At 45.8% G+C, this 25,071-nt stretch overlaps 1 protein-coding gene across 7 annotated transcripts in view; it reads left to right on the top strand.

Annotated features, from left to right (window-relative positions):
- Positions 1–25,071, top strand: part of PHKB (phosphorylase kinase regulatory subunit beta) — a 1,358,073-nt gene that overhangs the window by 904,068 nt on the left and 428,934 nt on the right. For all 7 annotated transcript variants that reach the window (XM_086945119.1, XM_086945122.1, XM_086945118.1 and 4 more), the window contains one exon: positions 9,330–9,424. In XM_086945119.1, the coding sequence (XP_086801245.1) occupies positions 9,330–9,424 (95 nt within the window). The remainder of the gene's footprint in view (positions 1–9,329; positions 9,425–25,071) is intronic.

Below are 25,071 nucleotides of genomic sequence, written 5' to 3'. Positions count from 1 at the left end.
TGTTGGTTGCTGTCTTTTTTCTGTCAAAAAGTATCACCATATTGATATTTCATCAGAATCTCAAATTGACAGAGATTCACAGTGTATTAATGAACTGAAGTGGTAACACTTCAGTTCTCACCCATCAGCTCTTTTGTGATGCTTATTCGGGAAAGATTTATCTATAGAAAAGTTTACTTTCTTTTGATAATATTATTTCTGACAGATATATATTTTCCACACACTCGCCTCCTTACCCTAAAATCCCTTCTGCTGAGGGCATTATTTAGTAGCATGCTTTCTGTTATTTTTCCTTTAGTTCCATCTATCTTTCAACCCTAACCTTTATTAAGTGCAAAACAATTGACAGAGCCAGTGTCAAAGGGATCTTTATATACTTGCTTTGTAACTTTCAATGAATATCTTTTGGATCCTGTGCTAGAGCTGCACAGTGTCTCACAGAATTGCTGCAAATGTTTCTGGATCCAGTCTGAAGCTTAGGGATAAGGTTCATATGAGTAGTATACAGGAGTATTACACCCATACTCCAGAAGAACATTACCAAAGGTAACTTAATTTTTATGTTACACTGAGTAGAGTTAGCTATAGCCATTCCCAGTTAAATTAAACATTCAATTCCATGGTTGTTATTAGGGGTATTTCCTTTAAATCGATTGAAAATATGTAGACATTTTTCAGTCCAAGGATCAATCCTAAAAAATACACCCATCTAAAGGGGTAAATAATATGTTTGCTGGAAGGGTGGTGACAGAGGGAAAATTAAATGATGACTTTTCCAGCACAATCCATAAATCTATATCCAAAAAGTCATTCAAACTTTACTGTCTTAATAGCATAAGGTTTTGGTGGGGTTTCAAGAGTGTGGGTAATGTGCACATTCTCAGAGCCTCTAGTGCAAAGCCATCTACCTACTAATATCCATAATTAGTTAATTTGTAGTATTTCAAACAAACTATGTAGGCATTGAAATTGACAGATAACATTATAATAATATTGTTTTTAATTCACAATTAATTTGCTTAACATTTGTTGTAGTATTGTGGACTTAGTTCAGTATTCGTTAGTTGATGTGTCCACACATTTTCATTCATAATTAGGTATAGATTTGGGTAAATTTAGGCCAGTGCAAGGGCTACGCTTCACTTTTGCTGAAAGACCTAGAGGCGTCGGCAGACGAAAATGAGCTGACCCTGTTCTGTCAAACTGGCGTCAGGGCTAATGCTTCAATGACAGACAATATTGTAGCCGTATCGTTTTTAATCCAACAAACACCTATTCGTAGATCTCAGTCTTTATATGCATGTTTTATCAATTATTCTTCCGCCTTTGATTCAGTGGACCGGAACATTCTGTGGCAGATATTACAGGACTGGGGCATTGCAAATCATCTGCTACAGGCAATAACGTCTTTATATATGCCTATTTGGGTCAAGATTAAGTTGTCTGTCACACAGACAACAAAGAAAATAATGACAAAAAGCGGATTAAAGCAGGGGTGTGACCTGTCCCCCCTTTTATTCAACTTGTTTTTAGCCCTAAAATACGCAAACCTGATTCCTCCCAAAATTGAGTCTTCAAACAAAACCTTCTTACAATATGCAGATGATATTGTGCTAATGGACCACTTGCAAACTGAGCTTCAAAAATCCCTGCATGCTCTCCACAAATATAACGAGGTAAATAAACTGACAGTTAATGAGTCAAAGATAAAAGGGGTTGTATTTGGATGAAGCATTAAGAAAGGAAGTGCCTCCTGGAGCCTGATTCACCTTAACGTTCAAAGGTCAAATGTCTATAATTAACTGGGTGTGTGGCTGTCAGCAAAGGGTGTACCTAAAATCCATCTGGGACACCTGAAAACGAAGTCAGCACTGATCATTCCTAGATTAAGCCAGCTTAACACAATCTTAGAGAGCCCTTTTACCATACCCATTCAACGGGTCCTCCAGGCCTCTCTCATGCCAGCACTCACCTATGGCCAGGGGGCCTTCCCGGAAACCTTCACGAAAATACTTGACAAACCTCAACTCCAAGCATGCAAGAGAATTTTTGGACTCCCAGCTTATACAAGAGGCTACTTGATAAGATTAGAATTTTGCCTCGAGGCACATCTGTGGTTCAACAAGGGAGCATTTTTAAAATACTATGCAGGATCCTGCCGAACACCCTGAAATACATTCTTCAACAGATTTTTACCATAAAGCCAAATCTCGGGTCGAACTATATAACCAAAGCAGTGGATGCACTTCAAATAGACTTGTCTGTGCTAAACAACAAACTTTTGTCACACTTGGCTTTAAAAAAAATCTCAAGCGACAAACAAAAGTACAGACAATAGTTGCAGATTGGGCAAAAATAAATTCTATGAGCTCCCTGGCATTTGCTGCAGCGGTCGCCTGAAATTAGGATACTGTCCACCCATTACAACTTAGACCACAGCCATATCTCTGCCAGGCAATCAGAAGGACATGTCTACAACAAATCATTGCTCCATGGTTAATACGCCTACAAACAAACGAGCTGAGCCCTAAATGGCACTCCCTTTCTTTGATCACGAAGTGTAGACTATGTGGATATCAAATGGCAACTTTTACCACTTGCTGTTCTGTTGTCCTGCCCTTTTGAATGCTCGCCGTGCCTTGCTAAAACCTTTGTTCCTTAAAACGGGATACAAACTTGCAATGAGGCCACAAACTTGGTTTTTAGGGCTCGGCCTACATCCCACGAAGTGGGTGTGGCTTCAGGGTCCTTTTGAGAGGACTTCGAAAATCTAACCTACAAATTCCAGACAAGCGCGGGAATTGTGTTAGTTATATATGGCAGCTGCATGGCAATTGGCCCTCGCATGGCTGTGTTTTTACAAGGCAGCATGCAGTAGGCCATAGTCTGTAGAGTTGCTCCACTTCCTGCATATTCCGTGCGGACACGCGCAGCAGAAGGCTATAATTCATCAATTACCAGCTGTCCGCGGCTGCCGCGCATTCACCTCTTTCCAGTTCATTTTTTTTTCAGCTGTGTGTGTGCGCGCATGCTGGCTCCCTGCCAAAGCTTGTGGGCCCGTGGTAATAGAAGCCAGATGCCGGGCGCACAGAGGCCTCTGACATCGCCTCTCCCAGCCTGCTCCTCACTGCAGCCCCCACCCCTGGAACCGACAGGCTGGAAGCTCACAGAAGCCTCTGACATCGCCTCTCCCCGCCTGCTCGTCCTTTCAGCCCCCACCGCTGGAATTCGAAGCCGGACCACGACTCCTCCCTGCTGGACGGCCTCCCGGACGAAATTCCCTCAGCCAGGCAGACACTCACTCACCTTCGCCCCTGTCTCGCAGGGAGGCACACCACACCACATCATCTGGCGTGACTCTCGGCCACAGTCCTCCCACTTCTCAGGGCTCACTGCGGCTCACAGTTCCTCCGTGGCACCGGGGGCCCAGCGCAGAGCATGGCCACGGCTGCTCCCCACGGGCCAGTTGGGTCGGATCCCTGGCCACCATACATGTCCTTTCTGCTCCTCTCTGAACCGCCATCCAGCAGGCTCACTGCACACTTCACCGATCCGCAGACAGTGCAGTATCCCCCATTCAGCTTAGGCACTCCAGTCCACCATCTTGGTGCTAGAGGCCACACTCGCTGTTCAGCTCTCCTGTGAATTTCGCCCTCCTCAGTCCGCCACCATCGACAAAACTGCTATCAGCCGCTTCACTGACAGGTAAATTTCTTTTTCAGGTGCTTTCAGTGGCCCGATCTGCAGGATAAATGGTGGATGATCCGTCCAGCCAGCAGAGCCTCACTAGGTGGTGGCCATCTTGCACCTAGTGACAAGATGCCCCCCCCCCCCCCCCCCCCCCCGGTCAATGACACTGTTGTGAACTGACCTTTACCAGGAGGAGCCGTTGTCTTTCTTTTTCCGGGACCTATCTGCTGCTCGCCGGACCGCGGATTGAAGGAGTCTGCATTTCAATTGGGGGTGAGCTCTGAGGGCTCTAGAGGCGAGGGCAGGATTTTTTTGCAGGGCTGCGAGCTGTGCCGCAGGGACTCCATCTCCCAGGAGTCCCTGCACGATCTAATCTACTGCACCTGCTTTCCCTGCTTTCTCTGCCCCCCGTCCACCACGGAGTGAAAAGCCCAGTCCCTGCTACCATCGTGGGACACTGTTGTGAACTGACCTTTACCAGGAGGAGCCGTTGTCTTTCTTTTTCCGGGACCTGTCTGCTGCTCGCCGGACCCGCTGAGCGGGTCCCACTTCGCGGATTAAAGGAGTCTGCATTTCAATTGGGGTGAGCTCTGAGGGCACTAGAGGCGAGGGCAGGACTTGTTGCAGGGCTGCGAGCAGTGCCGCAGGGACTCCATCTCCCAGGAGTACCTGCACGATCTAATCTACTGTACCTGCTCTCCCTGCTTGCCCCACCCTTCCGTCCATTTCTGCATACTTATAGTAGTCATAACCTTCCTCTGTGCGGGAGCGTCCCGGGAGATGGTATTAGGTCCTCTAGATAAATATTTCACCAGGGCTACTCGTGAGATTGACAGAGAAATTGCCCTGGCTGAGAGACGTGCCAAGCGTCACTTATCCATCGAACTTCTTAAAAATCTCCCCGAGAAGCTTCTGTCATTGGGCTCTTTGGCGCAAACCCTCACTCCAGCAGGCGTAACTGACCCTGCGGAGATTGCTTCGCCTTCCCTAGACCACACAAGGGTTGTAGATCTAAGGGACAGTCCTGCCAGGCAGGAGAGTATGGTAGTCTCAGCCCCACTTATTGAGGTTGATGCATAATACTTTCATTTTTGTCTTTTGTCTTCAGTTTAATTTGTAGTTTTTTGCCTCCAGACCTTTAATAAGAACAGGGATAATTGTCCCTTTGACTTCTTGGCCAGACAAATACTTGTGCTTAAAAAATTCTTTAACAAGGATAGAGGTTAATACAACATTTTTAGAAAAGTTTTATTCATTAAGTCAAGACTACTCTTACTCTTCAGTTAGAAATTGCATAGGATTGTTACTATAACATAGCTCTTTTGCCACCAATGGAGAGGTGTTATCTAAGTCTGATCATAGGCTTTCCGTTCTGCCTGGTTCTGTCACACAAGTAAGATCTGGCTTTCAGTTTACATTATATAAACATGATAACATTTTAATTTTCAGCGCGTGGCCTCCATTCCCCTTAGCGAGTGCCAGGTGAGGCGAGGTTGTTCCTCCCTAAAAATTGGATGAGTCATTAGTGAAAAACTATGGTTATACCACACATAAGTATAATAGACATATATTCTTGACTATATCTTGTCTCTGTCTATGTGTGTGTTTCACCTTTATCCACAGGAGACGATACACAAATACAGACATATAACTGTATATGTCTGCACCATCCAAATCACAAATCACAGCACGTGGTAAGTTGCAGTAGTGCATCACAGGTCCTGACGAAAGCCCCTAAGGGCTGAAACATGTTGACCAAATACAATTCATGGTGAATAGTAATTTTTACATACTATTGTCACTCTGCTTTTAACGATACCGTCTTGATGGTCGCACCCAATAAAGTTTTCTAAGACATCAACACAGGTATTTTGAATCACTTGGATTTATTTTATTTTCTTTTCCTTTCTTCACTATTTTGAGCACTGCAACATGCCCCTTCAGGCTTCACACTCTCATCTTTCCTCGGTTGAGGGTTCAACCGGTGGGCCCTATGGGTGCTAACTTCAGGATTTTCCTGTTGCAAAGCATACTGGGCACCAGCTGTTAACATCCTGACCCAGATGACGAAGTTCCACTATTGAGTGGGCTGATGGGTACACTTTTCTTCTCCATCTCCACTTACACTTCTACTTTACTTTCTGTTCTCCTGTGGTAATCTCCTCAATAACCTCTTGGTATTTATGTTGTGAGACACTATATAGGTCCCATACTTGAATATAACTAATTCAGACCCTTGGTATCTTTCCTGTGGTTTATATTTCAGTTGGGGGACAAGATACAAGCAGGTCTTAAAATATATTTTCCCCTAGGGCCCCCCCTTGATCGTTTTGTTCTTTATTAACAGAGGTGCGCCTGTACCAGATTCCTGGAAGGGGGCAGAGGTTGTCATGATATTCAAAAAGGGGAGTCGGGACAACCCTGCTAATTATAGGCCAATAAGTCTCATTGATTCCTCCCAAAAAGTGGCAGGGAAGGTGATTTTGAGAAGGGTGCTCCAGTGGGTGGACGACAACAATATTCTGTCGGACCTCCAAGCCAGTTTTCGTTCTGGAACCGGGACTATTGAACAGGCCTTTAGACTGGCTCTCTTGTATTGAAAGGTGGTGGTGCTGGGCAAAGGCAGTCTATATTTGGCCTTTATAGACCTTAAGACTGCCTTTGACCTGGTACCTAGAAAGAAGTTGTGGAAGGTCTTATCAGAACTGGGGCTCCCTTCGTATATTCTATCCCTCCTTGTGAGACTACACAATGGTAATTTTTCAGAGGTGCGATGGGGCAAGAACGGTGAAAAAATAACAGGGTTCCTATAGGAAGGGGTGTCCGTCAGGGATGTGTGTTAGCTCCCACTCTGTTCTCTCTCTATGTGAACGGAGTGGTTGAGCATTTGTTAAGACATCCCTCTGATGCTCCTTCCCTGGCGGGTAAAAGAATTCCTACTCTGCTTTTTGCAGATGACACTCTTCTTATTTCAAAGTCCCCAATGGGTCTTCAGAGCCTCCTGAATAACTTCCAGGAGTTTTGTTCACTGAGGGGGTTGGTAATCAACACTGACAAAACCAAGTATTTGATTATGAATCCCCCCCAAAAACCCGGGGCGCCCATCAACTTTAAATTCTGCTCCATTGGAGAGGGTACCCGAGTTTGATTACCTGGGTATCCGCCTTAATGATTCTCTAAGTTGGATTCCACATATTACCAAAATGCTCCTTGGTCACAAAAGAGTGGGCGGAACATTACTCAAGGAACAACGCTCCTCTACAAGTAAACCTATAGCCCCAGTGATGGAGATTTACAAAGCTAGAGGGGTTAGCGCTGCCCTTTATGGGGCCGAGTTGTGGGGTACTTGTAATTTGGATGTACTAGTAAAATCGGAGAGCAAATTTTGGAAAGATCTGATGGCTCTCCCGTCGAGTACTCCAACCGTCCCAGTGTCTCTTCACTTAGGCTGTAAATTGATCAAGGATCATGCGCAACTTCGCCCCTTGCTTCTCTGGGCTCGGTTGTGGCGGGTGCCGGAATTAGCCTCCTATGCAGAAGCGCTATCAGAGATAATGGCAATGGTAAGCTGGTCTAGGATTAAATGGTTGAGGGACGTAAAATGGCTGCTAGTGGAGATAGGGCTAGGCGAGGCTTGGGGATCGAGATCTGCCCCTCCTAAAGCTGTGATCAAGAAATTGTATTGAAATTGGGTCTCTTCCAAACTACTCTCAGATCCAAGTCATTGCAATTCCACTGTAGCCTTCTTGGGGATTAAAGACGTGGTGGCCTATGAACCCTACCTAGACATGATTTCCATCCCTTTTGATCGTACCCTGTACTTTAAGTTCAGAGTGGGAACTTTACCAGTAGGTGAATTAGTTGCCCGTTGGAAATCCCCTAACCAGATATCTCCCTTTTGTGCGCGCTTTCCCACTCGTGTGGAGTCGGAAGCCCACATTCTTTTCGAATGTCCAGATTATTGTGCGCCTAGGAGGCGATGGCTCAAACCCTTATGCAGACTTTTAGGCACCTGTCAACATAAAGTGGCGCTAGGTATTTTAATGTCTGACACATCAACCCTGATTGTCTGTACTGTGTCAAAAATGTTAAAGTGGTGTTGGTTGTTTCGTGCAAGAAGGCTTTCATTATCAATTTAATCTTGTTTTAACTGTTTTTAACACTTTTTCCTACTGTTTTTTCCCTTTGTATATCTGGAAATTGACTGTTTTAAATACTGTGTCTTATATTTATTGTACATGCTTTTATGATATTTTTATATCGAAATAAAGCCAATCAATCAATGACCTCCTAATGACATCACTAATGACATCTCAAGTGACATCCTTGATGATATCAATGATGGCATCATCCGGAGAATGTGAGTGCAGAGTGCAGAGTGATAGTGACTGCAGAGTGATAGTGACTGCAGAGTGATAGTGACTGCAGAGTGATAGTGACTGCAGAGTGATAGTGACTGCAGAGTGATAGTGACTGCAGAGTGATAGTGACTGCAGAGTGATAGTGACTGCAGAGTGATAGTGACTGCAGAGTGATAGTGACTGCAGAGTGATAGTGACTGCAGAGTGATAGTGACTGCAGAGTGATAGTGACTGCAGAGTGATAGTGACTGCAGAGTGATAGTGACTGCAGAGTGATAGTGACTGCAGAGTGATAGTGACTGCAGAGTGATAGTGACTGCAGAGTGATAGTGACTGCAGAGTGATAGTGACTGCAGAGTGATAGTGACTGCAGAGTGATAGTGACTGCAGAGTGATAGTGACTGCAGAGTGATAGTGATTGCGGAGTGACAGTGACTGCAGTGTATGAGTGTGCAGGGTGAACACATGGATAAAACACATTGCCATTTACAATGCCATTACCTCTAACTCAAATAAATCCGAGACCTATTGCATTTCCAATGCTTGTTAATATAGTGGAGCCATGTGACCTTGCAAAATGTGGCAAGTACCTTTTTCTGTTGCAAGCTGCTCTTAAAGACGCCGATAAATTTGTCTAATACCATAACCATTACTGTGAAGCACCACAGACTTTAACGGAGTCCTGTAAATACGAGATACAACACGTCAGATTTGCATGCCTGTAAGCACAGCTATGTACATTCAGTCTGTATGGCTCTGAGTAAATACGCACTCCCAGATATCATCTGCCATTTTTAGTCCCCTGGGAGGCAAATCCTATTTATTCTGCTTTGAAGATCTTGCGTACCTTTATAGTCCGCCCACTTTCTGGACATCCATGATATGGACTTAGTTTTGATCCTGCCTATGAATTGGCAATTTTATGTAGCCTACAATGAAATTGATCAGAATGTTTAAGCTCTTGCATATAATTTATTTGATCTCCTTTTACGATTCTGTACGTTAATTGCAAATTATTTGAATTAATTAAGCTATAAAGGATTTTGACTCATATAGGCCAGAGCATTAGGCATGATGTGTGTTCAGAAATATTTAAATCCCGAAATAGGCACGTCTGGTAAATGTAAATAGTGAGCAGGAACAAAGAAGTTAAACATTCCAAAATTATGTTACATTCATTGGTGGAAGAGCATGATTGTTATGAACAAAATCTATAGAACCATGATACTATGGACAATTGTTTCCTGTGTAATATGCTTTTTCTCTATTTATTTCCAGTTGACGAATTAGTTAGCCCCAAGGATATTGATCCAGTACATCGGTATGTGCATCCACAAGATCAGCGAAACGTTAGCATGAGATATTCCAATCAGGTAAAGGTTTATTCTCTCATAAAGTAATTTGGGGTTTTTAATATCTTTTCTGAATTGATGACCATTACCTATTGCGTATCAAGATTTAGAGAAATTGTCTAGAAGAATATGATGAGGCATTGTCTAGTAGGTTGTGTGTGATGATACTAACCCTGCCACAAATCCCCTTATCCATAAGACATTGTATATGAGACGTGTTCTGACACTGAATTCAACTTAACCCGATGGTGTTATCAGAAGAGGATTTTAAAGTTTTTCTTGCCACTAGATACAAGTGATATATGAAATATCTAAGGCTTCCAAATCTTTTAATGCTATTTACATTATTTATTTCAAGATTTTATTACACACGAATCACGTCAAGTCTAGATTCAGAGCACTGTACATGTTTTAACAAAAGTATTAAAAAGATATGTATCAATGACTTAAGAACACAAAATCTTCAGAAGAAGCAGCAAGTGAAATATAAATGCAAAGCCAAAGACAATTGTTAAACATAGAAGTAGCTGTGGTCCGTATAGTGTTAATGCATACTATACTAATTAGGTCTCAGAATTGAATACATTAGTCACCTACATAATAAGCAAACCAAACATGATACGTCTGTTTCATGGATCTTCATTAATGTTCATAACCCCCGAATATCGCCCTCTACTTAAACAATTTCTGAGCACATTTTAAAGGTAGAAAGCAATCTCCAGATGAACCAATAAAAATGTCTTTTGTAAAGGCAACATTTGCCCGAAATATTTTAAAATAATCGCATTACTACTGCCAAAAACCTTCTTCTACTTCGCCTTGTTAAAAGGAGAAAAATGAGGGCAAATAAACTCATAGGGATGCGGTTTTACATAGATGGAAAACTACCCTGTCACAGTAAAGGCTCCCTTTGGACCTCTACAATCCAACATGCATCACTGTGACCATCCCAGATATAATTCTGATGGCCTTTTAAAAGCCATAGGATCCAGTACTAACACATCTCTGCTTGCATTTATTTTGTTACACTGGAGTGGGTGGATGGGGGTGTGATTTATTGTGAATGATGAAGATTAAATAACTCCCTTGTTCAGGGTATTGAGGTTCTTGTCCTTGGTGCAAGAGAAGGTAAAATGACCGTAATGGAACAAGCTTCTGTCTTTAAACTATTGAGATGGTCAGAACATGCAGTTTTCCCCACTAACTTTAGCTTCTTCCTTCTTCAATTTAACTTGCAATTACCAACCTGACCTTCCCTCACTTTTTGAACTGTAAATATTTCATCTTCAGGTGTATATTGTCAGTCAAGTTACCCAAGTACGTGTGCAAGGCATTTCTAATATGTTGGCTAATGAAAAAAGACAAAAACAAAAAAACAGTCTATAAACTATGCAAGCAACCTTTCTTATTGGGGGCGGGGGAAAACATATGTGTGACATGGCTTTTCCTTGCTAAAGATATGATATTTTGCCACTGTTCTGTTCCTAGATAAATTGTACATCCTTTTATTTCTGCTCATATGCTTAAATGAAATCATATGTGCCTTAATGTTTAAACAAAGGACTCAAATCAAGGCATGTGATTTTTTCAGCAAATATCCATTTTGCCAGGGTGGCTAAACCGGAAACTGCACATAGTTCACATTTATTACACCATCCATTTCTTTTTACAATTGCCTTGATAGGTGCAGCAGTTTAATTGGTCCTGTATTGGTCAATGTAATAGTAGCTTACAATAACAGATATGCACTGATTAAATAACTCAGTGGATTAAATATTCACTGCTGAGATCCTTCCATAATTTGCAAATCACATATCTGAGACCCATTCCAGCCACTTAGGCCTCCATCTTCCCAACATTGAGATGATGAGTACCAGTGAGTTGCGTTACAGGACAATTTATATATTGAGCTGCAAACAAAAACTGTGCTTGCAAGTACTATTTTGAAACTTGTTATTTGGTATAATCTGAAAGAGACTATTAGTTATGGATTCCTTCCCTGAGAATTACCCTCAGGCGTCAGACTGGATCTGGAGAATTTTTCTTCAGCAGTACCCCTGTGCGTCGTTAGGTGGCGTCAGTCGACTCTGTGTTCGTCATTGGCATCAGGATCGTCGGAATGACATTGCGGTATCTACTTAGACGCTGCCCCTGCATGCTGATGTCAGTTCTTTCTTTTTCCACGTCATCCAGCGCAGACCCGGAGAGAGAGGTAACCTTAGTCTTTTTTTTACTAGAGATTTTTTCGACTTTTGTTTACTTCTTTTTTCGAGTCGTTCGACTCCTGCTGCAAGGGATGTCAAATCGATGGACCGACTTCAAACCTTGTGACTCCTGTCACAAGTTGATGTTGGTCACAAACCCACATCTCGTATGCCTCTGGTTTTTGGAGTGCGAACACGACCCGAAGTCGTGCTCCGACTGCAGGGCCATGAACCCAAAGTCTTTGCGGGAGTGGTCCCGAAAGTTTCTCGAGGCCAGGCAGTCACCTCCGTGCCACTCGAGGTCCCGGTCGAGAGGAAGGTCACCACCATCACACCACTTCGAAGTCTTCGGGTAAGTCATAGCACAAGAAGAAGTTGAAGAAGCACCGTCGCTCTTTGCCTTCTCCCTGTCCTCTTGCCAGCGTGACATGGGTTGTGGAAGGTAGTCACCTGGCTATGCCCGCGGAGCCTGTTGGGTCGACTCCGAGCCTCCCTCCCTTCCCGGGAGCCGGGGTGACCCCTGCCCAACTTCATAGCTTTTACGAAGCCCTCCACTCCATCTATGGACAGCCCGACTTCGCCGGCGCGCCTTCTGCCCCATGGACTCGGCTGAGGGTTCTAGCCTTGGCTGACGTCAGCTCTGGCGCGTGCGCCGCAGGGCCCCCAGGGATCCAGGCCTACATCCGGATCGGCGCCGGTCAACCATACGACACCTCCTCCAGCGCCGAATCCATTGGCGACACCTCCACCCCTTCCGTCGCCGGTTGTGTCCTCAGCTGGCATAGACCCCGGCCTCCATCTTGACATGAACTTGGAGCCGGACCGGCGTCGACCGATACCGGAACGGGCGACAACTGGTACTTTTGTAGCTCTGTTCTATCCTGGCGTTCCTTATCGCCCTAAGTGGCAGCCAGAGGAGGGTGAGGAGACTGGGAGGGGTCTATTGACCCTCTAGCAGTCCAGCTGGAAGAGTCGGACAGGAGAGAGGAACTGGGTGAGGCCAGTGGTCTGGATACATCCCCAGACCTTGGTATGCTTTCCAAGTCTCAACGTCAAAAGGCACTTTCCCTACTGCTCCCCCAGATAGGGAATCTAAGAAGCGGGTTCATTTTGGGAAGATGTTTTCTTCCGCCAGCTTAGGACTGCGGTCGATGAACACCGCATGTCTCTTGGGCCGTTTCACCCACTCTGTGTAGGACACGGTTGCACAGGTGCTGCCACAGTGCCCAGAGGAGGCCCGGGCCCTACTCTCCTGGGCGGTCACTGAAGGGAGGGATGCAGCAAAGTTCACCATTCGTTGGGGGCTGGACACCGCCAACTCGATATGCAGGACAATTTCAATGTTGGTAGCCCTGAGAAGCTTTGCCTGGCTGAGGTCCACTGGCTTTTTGGGCGATGTCCAATTGACCCTTTTGGACATGCCCTTTAATGACCGTCGCTTCTTTGGCGACAATGCGCTTGAGTGCTTCAAGGATTCCAGGGCTACGGCAATATCCTTGAGCCTCGCTTCCACCTCTAGCCCCGCGCAGTCTGCTTTTCTCTCCTTTTGTGGCTACGGAAGGGGTGCTACACCACGTTCTGCCCAGAGCCACAGGCCTGCGCAAGCTGTTCAGCCTCTGTGGGGCCCGGGACGTGGGACCCACCGCTGTGGGTTTGGAGGCCAGTGGACGGGCCAGTCCACTAGTGCCCCCTCTGCAGCAGCCTCCAAACCTTCCTAGTTCGACTTTTCAGGGCCACCAGTTACCAGTGGCCAGCAGGATCCGCCATCACGTCCCCCACTGGCACAGCATCACGTTGGACAAGTGGGTTTTGCAGATAGTCTAAAGGGGCTACTCCCTCTCCTTCGAGACTACCCCTCCCTCAATGCCACCTACACTCCATTGCATGTCGGAGGATCACTTGGCCCTTCTCCGTCAGAAAGGCAGGGCTCCCTTGACCAAGGGAGCCGTTGAGCGAGTCCCTGTGTCAGAAGTAGGTCGTGGCTGCTACGCCCACTACTTCCTGGTGCCCAAGAAGGACAAAGGCCTGCGTCCTATCTTAGACCTCAGGGACGTCAACCGCTTTCTCCGGAAGGATAAGTTCACAATGTTGACATTGGCTCACGTCCTGTCTGCCCTCGACCTTAGAGACTGGATGGTTGCGTTGGACTTGCAGGACACTTATTTTCACATCTCCGTCCTTCTAGGCCACAGGCGTTTCCTACGGTTCACGGTAGGCCACGAGCATTTTCAGTTTACCATGCTCCCCTTTGGCCTTACCAGCGCCCCTCGGGTGTTCACAAAAGTGATGGCGGTGGTTGCAGCTCATCTGCGCAGATTAGGGGTTCCAGTCTTCCCCTATCTCGATGACTGTTTTTTTAAGGCGGGCTCCCCCCAGACAGTCGTCTCCCACCTCCAGACGATGGCCAACCTCCTGCATTCGCTGGGATTCTCCTTCGACATGCCGAATTCACACCTGACCTCCTTCTCACTAGCTCCTCTTCTTCGGAGCGGTTATGGACACAATGCAGTTTTGGGTCTGTCCTCCCGAACAGCGAGTCCGGGTATTCGGGCTATGATTCCAATCTTTCAGTCTCTATCCCGGGTTTTGGTCAGGATGACCCTGAGGCTGCTGGGCCTCATGGCCTCCTGCATCCTGCTGGTCGATCATGCCAGGTGGAATATGCGGCCTCTGCAGTGGAACGTAAAGTTCCAGTGGGCGCAGCATCAGGGGAATCTGTCCGATTGCATCCAGATCTCGGAGGGAACTGCGCGACAATTGCAGTGGTGAATCACAAACTCAGGATTGGGTCAACAGCAGATCCCTCTCCCTTCCCCAACCAGAACACACAGTGGTGATAGACGCATCCCATCTGGGATGGGGTGGCCACATGGGAGAGGCGGAGATCAGAGGCCTCTGGTCTCCGGCGGAGATCTGTTTTACACTAAAAGCATTCCTTCCCTTTGTCCGGGAAGAGTAGTGCAGGTGTTCACGGACAACACCACCACCATGTGGTTCTGTAACAAACAAGGCGGGTTGGTGTCGTGGACGCTATGTCAAGAGGCCCTCCGTCACTGGACATGGCGCGAACATCAGGGCATATCCCTGAAGGTTCAACACCTGGCAGGTTCACTGAACGCCAGGGTGAACGAACTCAGCCGCCGGCGCATGATGGATCATGAATGGCGTCTTTACTCGGAGGTTGTGCAAGGTCTCTTTCAACAGTGGGGAGAGCCTTGGTTAGATGTATTCGCCACTGAAGAGAACGTGCAATGTCAGCATTTCTGCTCGGTGGAATTTATAAGGCAGCACTCGCTAGGTAATGCTTTTTGTTGCGAGTGGAGTTGCGGTCTTCTATACGCCTTTCCGCCTATACCACTTCTGCCCAGAGTGCTGAAGAAGATCAAGCATGACCGGGCTCAAGTAATTCTTGTGGCTCCGGACTGGGCACGAAGAGTCTGGTATCCTGAGCTGCCCAACATGGCCATCGATCCCCCGATCCGACTGCCTCTTCGAGGGGATTTTCTGTTGCAGCAGCAGGGGTTGGTCCTCCACCCGAACCTGTCCAGCCTCCATCTCCTTGCGTGGAGATTAAGCGGTGGCAGTTGACGTCATTTGACTTGCCTCCCGAAGTCTGTGATGTAATCTTGGCAGCCAGGTGTCCCTCCACTAAGACGGTATATGCCTGCAGATGGAATACATTTGTGGCATGGTGCACAGCAAAGTCTGTGGATCCCCCTTTCTACCCCTCTTTCTGAGATTCTCTTGTTCCACCTTTCTTTGGCACAGCATGGCTCTGCTCTGGGCACTCTTAAGGGCTACCTCTCTGCCATTTCAGCCTTCCTCAGGCTTCCTGATCAACCCTCTCTTTTCAAGTCCCATGTTGTAAATAGATTTCTTTAGGGCATTACTCCTCTTCTTCCTCCTGTTCCGTTCGTAATGCCCCAGTGTGACTTGAACTTGGTTCTTACTTATCTGATGTGCACTCCCTTTGAGCCGCTACATAATTGTCCTCTCAAAGTCCTCACTTTAAAAACTGCTTTTCTGGTGGCCAGCACCTCTGTGCGCAGGGTGAGTGAACTAAAAGCTGCCTTCCAAGCCTCTCTTTCTGGCTGTTCATCCGGACAAGGTCGTTCTCAGAACTCGACCTTCCTTTCTTCCAAAGGTGTTCACTTCTTTTCATATTGGCCAAACCATCACTTTGCCTACCTTCTTTTCGCCTCCGCATCCTTCAAAAGAGGAAGAGAGGCTCCACTGTCTGATCCAAAACGTGAGCTCTCCTTCTATTTGGATCGCACCAAACAATTCCGGGTGGACGACCAGCTCTTTGTTGGTTACATGGGCAGAAAGAAAGAAGGGGCTGTGCACAAACGGACCATCTCCAGATGGGTCGTTCTGAGCATCAAAGCCTGTTACTCTTTGGCGAAGAAGGAGCCTCCAGTGGGGCTGCGTGCCCATTCTACCAGGGCGATGTAGCTACTACTGCTTTGGGGCGGGGAATCCCCCCTAAATGACATCTATCAGGCAGCTACTTGGACATCCATGTACACATTTACGAGACACTATTGCCTGGACAGCCAAGTCCGGAGAGACGGCGTCTTCGGCCGTTCTGTTCTCCATCACTTTCTGGTGTGAACTAGGTTTGCAGACCCACCTCTGGGGTTGGTATTGCTGGGGTATCTATTCTAAGGTAAGACATTTATAATGAACTGTATCTTTCAGATGAACAAGTTACTTACCTTCAGTAACAATATATCTATAATAAACATAGGTTAGTTATAGATTCCTTACCACACCCTGCCCATCCTCCCCTTTCTGCGAACTGATTTCTAGGGTTAAGGACATCCTTTCCAGATACAGTCCGAAGCCTGGGGGTAATTCTAAGGTAAGGAATCTATAACTAACCTATGTTTCTTACAGATATATCGTAACCAAAGGTAAGTAACTTGTTCTCTGAGCCCCATTCGGTTGTTAAGCATTTGCTGTAAACTTATGACTGTAGAGATCAACAGAAAAGAGGATCTAACATAATAGGACAAGCATAGGCCATGGAAGCGTCAAAGTATATGACATCACTTTTGGGGGATTTATGCATGGTTCATCTAAAAACCATCCAAGGTCTGGCAGCAGTAGGATAGTTTGAGCCAAGACTGAAGATGAGAAGAGGAAATTGAGAAAGAAAAGATGTGGGTGTCTTTTGAGTTGATGTGATCAGAGAAGTAAAAAAGAGATGAGTTTGGCTGGTGGCTCAAGGTAAAGATATTAGGAGTAAGTGAGATATGCACCAAGAAACAGAAAATGAGACTTTAAGCTGAAGTTTAATACAATTGTTTTATACCTTAATGAGATCAACAATTTACAATAACATACATTTACAGTTGTTTCCATATTTTCCCAACAACATAAACATCTTCTAAAAACATTTAAAAATGTATACAGCTTAAAACAAACCTATTCAGGCTGTGGAAACAATATGAAACATATACATTGATCTATATCAGTTAATCTAGATTTTAAATATAGTGGGTTTAAAGAACAATTTTGTGTCTCTAACAACATTACATGAAACAAATCATGCTTTCCTTCCCTACATTAAGGGCACAGGGTGGAGTCCTGCCCTTAGACCAACCATCTGCCTGTGTAAGCCTTCAGAAGGAGAATACCTACTCTTAACTGTAGTATGTATCTTCGTACACTATGTTCCAAAGCTAATGACTAATGGATTTGTTGTTCTTAAAGGGTACTAGACCAGTAAAGGCCTTCTACATTTTTAAGGTAGCACAGTTCATGCTATCTGGAGTGAAACTTACTATCAGAACTGCATTTTCCTGGAATAGTCTTAATTTCCCCGGTGACCATGCCTGCAAGTATTTCAACTTACATTTGAAAACTTCTAGTGCCTACTGAAAATTCATTGTAAATGTTGAATAATTTTTCGACTTTATCTGGAGTTCATTTTTTAGAATCTCCCTTAGAGAACCGCTAGGAGTGGTTGTTACTTCAGGATTGGATTATATGCCCAGCAAGTTATCTTTGCAAAGGATTGAGGAAATGTACTGGCAAAACTGCACTCTTGCCTTTAGGCCTGACCTGGAACAGTTGGATCAACCATGGGGATTTTCTGAAGAAACGTATTCTCGTACCTATTCAGAGAAGACCATTCATTAGAAGGAGTATATTCTACTGCATAGGATACGTTAAGAGGGATTTTAGTATTGTAGATACCCCATAAATGCTTAAAACATCTCTTCCCCTAAGAGCTGCAATAATTTACTTATTGCACCAGTTTTTTTTCCAGCTCTTTATTCCCCATTTGTTTGAAATGGTATCTATTCGTAAAATCATGAGAAAACTCTACCAAGGTAGGGATACTGCATTATCTGCTCAAGCCACTTTGCCCCTAAGTACCACCTGACAATATTTCTTGCCCTCAAACACACCCACTTTAGTTTTAGATATATTAACTTTCAAGAAATTCTACGTGGCATATCAATCTAGGGTATTGAGTTTGCGCTGCAGCCCAATTGGGGGTTCAATCAAAAATAACTATGTCTTCAGCCTACATCATTATGTGAAAAGGTTTCGAAGAAATCGTGGGCAGGTAGTTTCATATCGCAGGAAAGAGGCAGGTAGGTCATAAAGGAACCAAGAAAACTAAGGCGCTAATAAACATCCCTGTTTCAACTCATTTTTGTTCATATTTTTGGGGTTAAGCTTTTACTCCCACCCAATAAAATCCTACACCAAGTAGATATATGCAATGCAATTCGTGCTAACAGGTTCAATGGAATACCAAGTTTTGCAAGTTGACTGCACGAGGTAACCTGTCTACGCGATCAAAAGCAGTTGAGAAAGCTATAAAAACAGTTTAAAGGATTTGAAATTGAAAACGTACATATTTGTCAATTACATTTTTCAGGGTTGTATGTTGCCCATAACTGAGCACTTTGGTCTGAACTCGGATTGTTGCCTTGGAAGAAGCCCTTCCCAAAAGCCCATCAAAGCCAATTTTTGCAGGTGGTCTAAAACAGTTCTTTTGAAGATTAAGATTTTTTGTGTAGCATCTAACAAGGCGATTTGTCTATTGTTGCCTGGGTTTAAATGAGATCCTTTCTTGTGTATGGGAACTGCAATAGTCGCCACCCAGGGATTTGCCCTGTTGTATAACAGAATACAAATAATGGCAACAAACATTTTCCCCATGCATCCTGGTCCTATTTTAGCACCGGTACTGGCACCCATTGCACCCGAGTATCCAGTGACAGCCATCACTAACAAAGTGTGGGAGGAGCGCGGGTGGGAGAAGGGAAAGCGCGGGGAGGGGGGAAATGGGAAGGGTTAATAATTTTAAAACTTACCTGACGCTGCCGGCTGCCTCCCGTCGGTCTTGCTGGCCTCTTCCTGGCTCCCAGCAGCCCCTGTGACAGACTCCCAGCCAATCCCTGTGCTGCAGATTAGCGCAGGGAATGGTCTGAGCGAGCCGAAAAGACACCCTGCTTGGACCAGGCAGTCTGTGGGGGTTTCTCCAGCCCTGCTTCTGAATGCAGCCGGACTGGAGAAACCTAAGTGTGCATGCGAGTTGTGGTCAGCCTGAATCGGCTGGCCAAAACACACATGAGCACTTAGCAACCACACCTCCACCGCCCTTGCCCCGCCCTCCCTTCTCTCCCCCCCCCCCCCCCCCCCCCCCATGTGCAAGCTGGCAAACGAAAAATAAAACCGTGCTCGAGCATCATTTTATTTTTCATTTGCTGGCTCTGCGCCAGACATATCCTCCGCCATTGCAGAGGAGCTGCCACTACGAGTATCTGGCTTTTCTAATGTAATCTTCTATTTGTTTGATGGTTAGCGGAGAAATGTCATCAAGGTATTTTTGCAGGAGAAGTAGCATACACAAAGTACAACTTGGTCATATAATCTTTCCAGGCTTGAGCCACAGCTATCTAGGAGGTGAGCTAATCGAATATAGCACCTGCATTACCTATAAACGGGAAGATGCTAAATTATTATGCCGAAAGTTGCTAAGAAGTCAAATTTGGCTGAAAGACAGATGGCTGAAAGCATTGGCTAGGTGCTCTGAGTGCAAGTAGAGAGATGGAAAGAGGTGTTTGAAAAAGGATGATTTCGCATCATCTGGTGGGACAGCGACTGCTTTGAGGGACTGCTGACAGCTGATAAGTTATTCTGGACCTTTTGCCTTTATCCATTTGCTGAGGTGGCCAAACACTGCAGTCTTTGGCAAGCAGATAGAAGGCACATCTATGGATAAGAACAGTGTGCTCCTGCAGTGAAGGTACACAGGGGGAAATGGATTTCGAATGTTGTTAGGCGGTTAATTGAGCGATTATAAAGGTTGTCTTGTAGCTGTGTGAGATAACTACATATGACAATGGGGCAGATATCACAATTGGACAGTGAATGTGATGATGGAGTCGCACCCAGGCTAGTATAGGCGTAAATTAAAAAAAAAAGTGGGCATGGAGAGATTGGTTAAAAATAATACATTCTTGGTGGTCTTGTTTCTGAATGCAACTGCACGTTTGTTGGCAATATTTTAGCTTTTTAATTTAGTGATGGCTTTTTATCTGTGTCGTGGTATAAGATAGAGCTTGAAATGTAATTCAGTAGTTAGTCTAAAAATGTGCCTTATGGATTTTTTTCCGAATTTAATCAAGATTTCTTGTCCAAAATACTTGTACAAATATAATAATACATTGTGCATGCCCCATAAAGTGTGTCGCTATTTTTCTGGCAGTATAAAGTTTCCTGCAAGCCGACAAAAAAAGACTATTACTGTAAGAATAATGAGAAAGGCCGGTTTCTCGTTTTCGCCCTTTCTCTCGACTAAGTAATGCTGTTCCACTGTTGGAACATTGTTGGAGATTGGTAAATAATATCGGTTCATCCGTAGCAATAGGACATGCAGACAAAAGACCTGTAAATGTGCAATCATGGTCTCCTGCCGTTCGCCTGAATGCCAGGGGAGTCAGACATCTTGTCACTGAATTGGATTGTTCTTTCCATTGTGCAAACTGAGGCGCTATTTCTTTCCAATTAAAATGGGACCTGCACAGAAAAGAGGAAAGTCAATGCCTTGCACAGCTTACCACAAAGTGTGCCTACACAAAGCGTGTCTTTAAGTGGAGCTGCAGTTGCATACATAGTTTAGCGAAAGAATAGCATTTTTCCAATTTCCACAATCTCTGTAGTTTGCTAAGTTTCATCTGTAAGAATGCAAAACCAAAGAGACAGCGTGCAACTTTTTCCAAACCTATATCAACGAATGCAGAAACTTTACGTTATCTCTCTCAACTGTGGTGGGTTGCAAATAGTACCCCTAAGTTGGATCATGCTAGCAAATCAAGTGAGACATCTTTGTTTAGCGGGTGCCAGGGTGTTCACCTTCCAAATTTGAGAAAAGGGGACCCAAAATGAAGGTTTTGCAGCACAGTTTTCAAATATATTCCCTAAGAAGCCACAAGCTGCAACAGGAGACGATGTTGAGCACTCGTAAAGTTTGATATCGATTTCATGGTGTGCCAAACAGGTCTTGGGACTCCCCAGGGATGCTGTAATTCACCTCGAAGTAAACTTGACAAAAGAGTTGCTCCCAATATTGGATCAAAAGTCTTAGATTTTTCAACCAGGTCAAATAATCTGTATATTCAATTTGTTATGCTTCCTTTACTAAGCACTACTATCTATCTATCTATCTATCTATCTATCTATCTATCTATCTATACACAGACACAGTAAAGCCCCCCCCCCCCCCCCCCCTTCTGCTGCCCAATGTCAGGCGACCCCGCGACGCACAAGATCCCGAGATTGATGGTGGAGGTGCATCTGGAGTTCGTCCCCACACCAAGTCATCCAGAAGTGGATAAATCCCACAAACATAAAAAAATACAAGAAGTTAAGAGGTCTTCAACTCACTGCCCTGTTGCAGTTGTCTAGCGATGCTGAGAAGCGCTGGGACTCCATGCCTATGCTTCGGCAGAGCCTAAGTCAGCTTTGCCCTTCCCTGACTTTCCAGGATTCAGAGCGACACCCCCGCCCAAAGAACTTTTATTGAGGCCATGTTCCTCCTATTTACGTGGCGTGGACCGTCTCCACTAGTTCCTTGCTGTTGGGTTCACCCTCGGTGCAATTTGGGCCCCATGGATCCCTTGTAGGATCCAGAGCAGAGCTATTGGTGAGACCAAGACCTTCTTTGGCAGCTACTCTAGTGCCAACGTCCCCGGCACCACCATACGTATGCTCATTTCTGACTCTGACCCAGAGCCAGATGGGCATCACGTGGCGCCCGTTCCAGGTCTATGCTCTCTGAATCACAACCAATACATTTTACTCTTGATAGGCCTGGAGAGGCGTGGGAGGGGTCCTAGGACTCTTATGATTACCAGCATCCCTCAGATAAGGAGGACAACTGGTATGGCCAGTGGGCTATACACCTCGCCTGACACTGGCTTGGTCTCTCCTCCTACCACGTCTATGGAGGAGGGTGCTTCTTTTCCTAATGTGGTGCCTCGGACGGGTGAGGTTTTGGACCTTCAGTAACTCGGAGTGGCAAACATCTTGACAGAATGCTTTAGCCTGGAGTCGCCCCCTCTGAACCCTTACTTCCATTTAATCAACCCCTTACTAACTTCCTACTTGTGGCCTGATCCAAGCCCTGCACAGGGGCTCCTGTGCACAGGGCAATTGCCTGCCATCGCCTGGCTCCTGGGGACCCCAGTTTCCTTCCCCCAGCACCCCACCCCAGAGAGTTTGGTGGTGCCAGCCTCCACTTCTAGGATCAATCCTGATGCCTTCAATACCACTCCACCAGAAAGGTTACTCCAAAAGGCTGAATACCTTTGGAAAGAGAAGGTTCTCTTCTGCCAGCTTTGAACTGCAGCCGGTGAACACAGCATGCCTTTTGCGCCTATATTCCCATACATTTTGGGATTCAGTTATGCATGTGCTGCTCATGTTCTCGGAGGAGGCCCAAGCCATACTCTCCCAAACTGTTGCTATTGGAAAGACGCAGCAAAGTTCACCATGTGATGTCGACTCAACACAACTGACTTCCTGATAGAGGGATTTTATCGTCGGTGGCCCTGTGGCACCAAACCTGGCTAAGAATTACAGTTTTTTCAGGGGATGTCAAAGCCTCGCTTATGGACATGCTCTTTAATGGCTCGCATCTTTTTGGAGAGAAGGCAAACTCAGAACTGGGGCACTTTAAGGACGCGAACTATGGCCAGGTCCTTGGGCTTGTCTATGGACCCTCATCACCCCCAGTCTGCCTTTCACCCCATTTCTGGCCCCAGAAGGGGTCTTCAACTGCGTCCATACCCTCACACTGGATGCACCAACAAGCTTCCCAGGCTTTTCTTGGCAGAGGATGCAGCTCCCATTATCCACGTTGGACAAGTAGCCAGTGGTCAAGTCAGTCCCCCTTTCCCCACCACATCCTCCAAAACCCTTTTGCTTGTCCTTCAACCATCATGGCTATCCAATGGAAAGCAGGATATGCCATCACCTGCACCCCTAACAGTCAGTAACATCGGAACATTCAGTTTTGCAAGACATCCATAGGCTTTGCCCCCCCCCTCTTTTTGACTGCACCTCTACCCATGCCACCCACTTACGACCAACTTAGGAAAGACCACTTCCACTTGTTCTTTCAGAAAGTGCTGGCTCTCTAGGCAAAGTGAGCCATAGAGAGGGTGTCGGCATCAGAAGCAGGTCGTGGTTGCTAATCCTGCTACTTTCTGATGCCCAAGAAGGACAGAGGCCTTTGTGCTATGCTAGACTTGTGCCTTTTCAATCTCTTATTGAAAAAGGAGAAATTCAAGATGCTTACACTTGCACAAGTTCTGTCTGCCCTGGATCCGTGAGACTAAATGGTAGCTTTGGACTTGCAGGAGGAATATTTTCACATCCCCGTCCTACCTGCCCACAGACATTACCTGTGGTTCACGGTGGGCCAAGAGCACTTTCAGTTTGCTGTGCTCCCCTTCGGTCTTATCAGTTCTTCTCGAGTGTTCATGAAAGTGAAGGCGGTGGTTGCAACCCATCTGTAGAGGTCAAGGGTTCTAGTTTGTTCCTACATCGACAATTGGCTGTTGAAGGCGGGCTTGCTGGGGTTCACTTTCAACATGCCGAGGTTGCACCTGACTCACTCTCAGATGCTTTTTTTATTGGAGCTATTCTGGATACATTGTGGTTTCTGGCCGATCATCATGAGCGGCAAATCCAGGATATTCAGGCTATGATACCAATGTTTTAGCCTCTATCCCTGAGGTTGTTGTCCTCATGGCCTCTTGCATCCTGCTTGTGACTCATGCCCGTTGGCAAATGTGGGCTTTGCAATGGGACCTGAAGTCCTTGGTGGGTGCAGAATCAGGGTAATCTCTCTCGCATGGTCTATATCTCTGAGGGAACTGCAAAAGATCTGCAATAGTGGCTGATGAAATGCACCTCGGTCATTGGCAGACTCCTCTCCCTTTCCCAGCCAGATTTGACTGTGGTGACAGATTGTCACTTCTGGAATAGGGCAGCCACCTGGGAGAGGTGGAGATCAGAGGACTATGCTGTCCGGCGTTGTCCGAGCTCAACATCAACCTGTTGGAGCTTCTGGCCAGTTGCTTGGCATTGAAAACCTTTATTCCTTTGATCAAGGGACGTTGCTGCAGGTGTTCAAACAACACCACTGCCGTGTGGTACTGCAAAAAACAGGGCGGTGTGGGGTTGTGGATCTTTGTCAAGAGGCTCTAAATCTTTGGACATGGCTTGAACGCCACAACGTTTTCCCGGTGGTTCAACACCTGGAGAGTTCTCTGAATGCCAGGGCAGATGGACTCAGCTGAAGATGCGTAGCAGATCACGAATGGTGTCTCTATCTGGCGGTGGTGCAAGGACTCCTTCAGCAGTCGGTGGAGCCTTGGCTAGATCTGTTTGCCACCTCCGAAAATGCACAATGTCAGCTGTTTTGCATGCTGGAGTTTCTAAGGCAACTTTTGCTCGGCGTTGCTTTTTGTATTGAGTGGAGCTCTGGTATCATATACTTTTCCGCTAAGAGGATCTTCTGTCGCAGAAAAAAGGGAAAGGTTCTGCACCTGAACCCGTGCACTCCTCACCTTCATACGTAGGATAGAGTGGAGACAATTGACAGCTTTCAACTTTCCTTCCAAAGTCTGTGATTTTATTCTAGCAGCCAAGTGTCCGCTACTTAGTCTGTATATGCCTGCCGTTGGGATACATTTGTGACATGCTTTGATTCCAGCCCCCTTCCCCCCCTTTTCTGCACCTCTATCCAAGGTTCTTCTATTTACTCCTTCATTGGGCCAGCAGGCTCTACTCAGGCCATAGTTAAAGGTTATATACTGGCCTGGCTCAGTAAATAGGAACAACAGGCCAGATGGGTGATGGACATTGTAGATAGTTATGGTGTAACACACTCCGCAGACACTCACATCGCTAGGGCATTTGCCGATTGCT

This window comes from Lissotriton vulgaris, chromosome 12 (genome assembly GCF_964263255.1).
Source record: "Lissotriton vulgaris chromosome 12, aLisVul1.2, whole genome shotgun sequence".
Classification (NCBI taxonomy): Eukaryota; Metazoa; Chordata; class Amphibia; order Caudata; family Salamandridae; genus Lissotriton; species Lissotriton vulgaris.
This window is presented reverse-complemented; position numbering and strand designations above follow the sequence as displayed.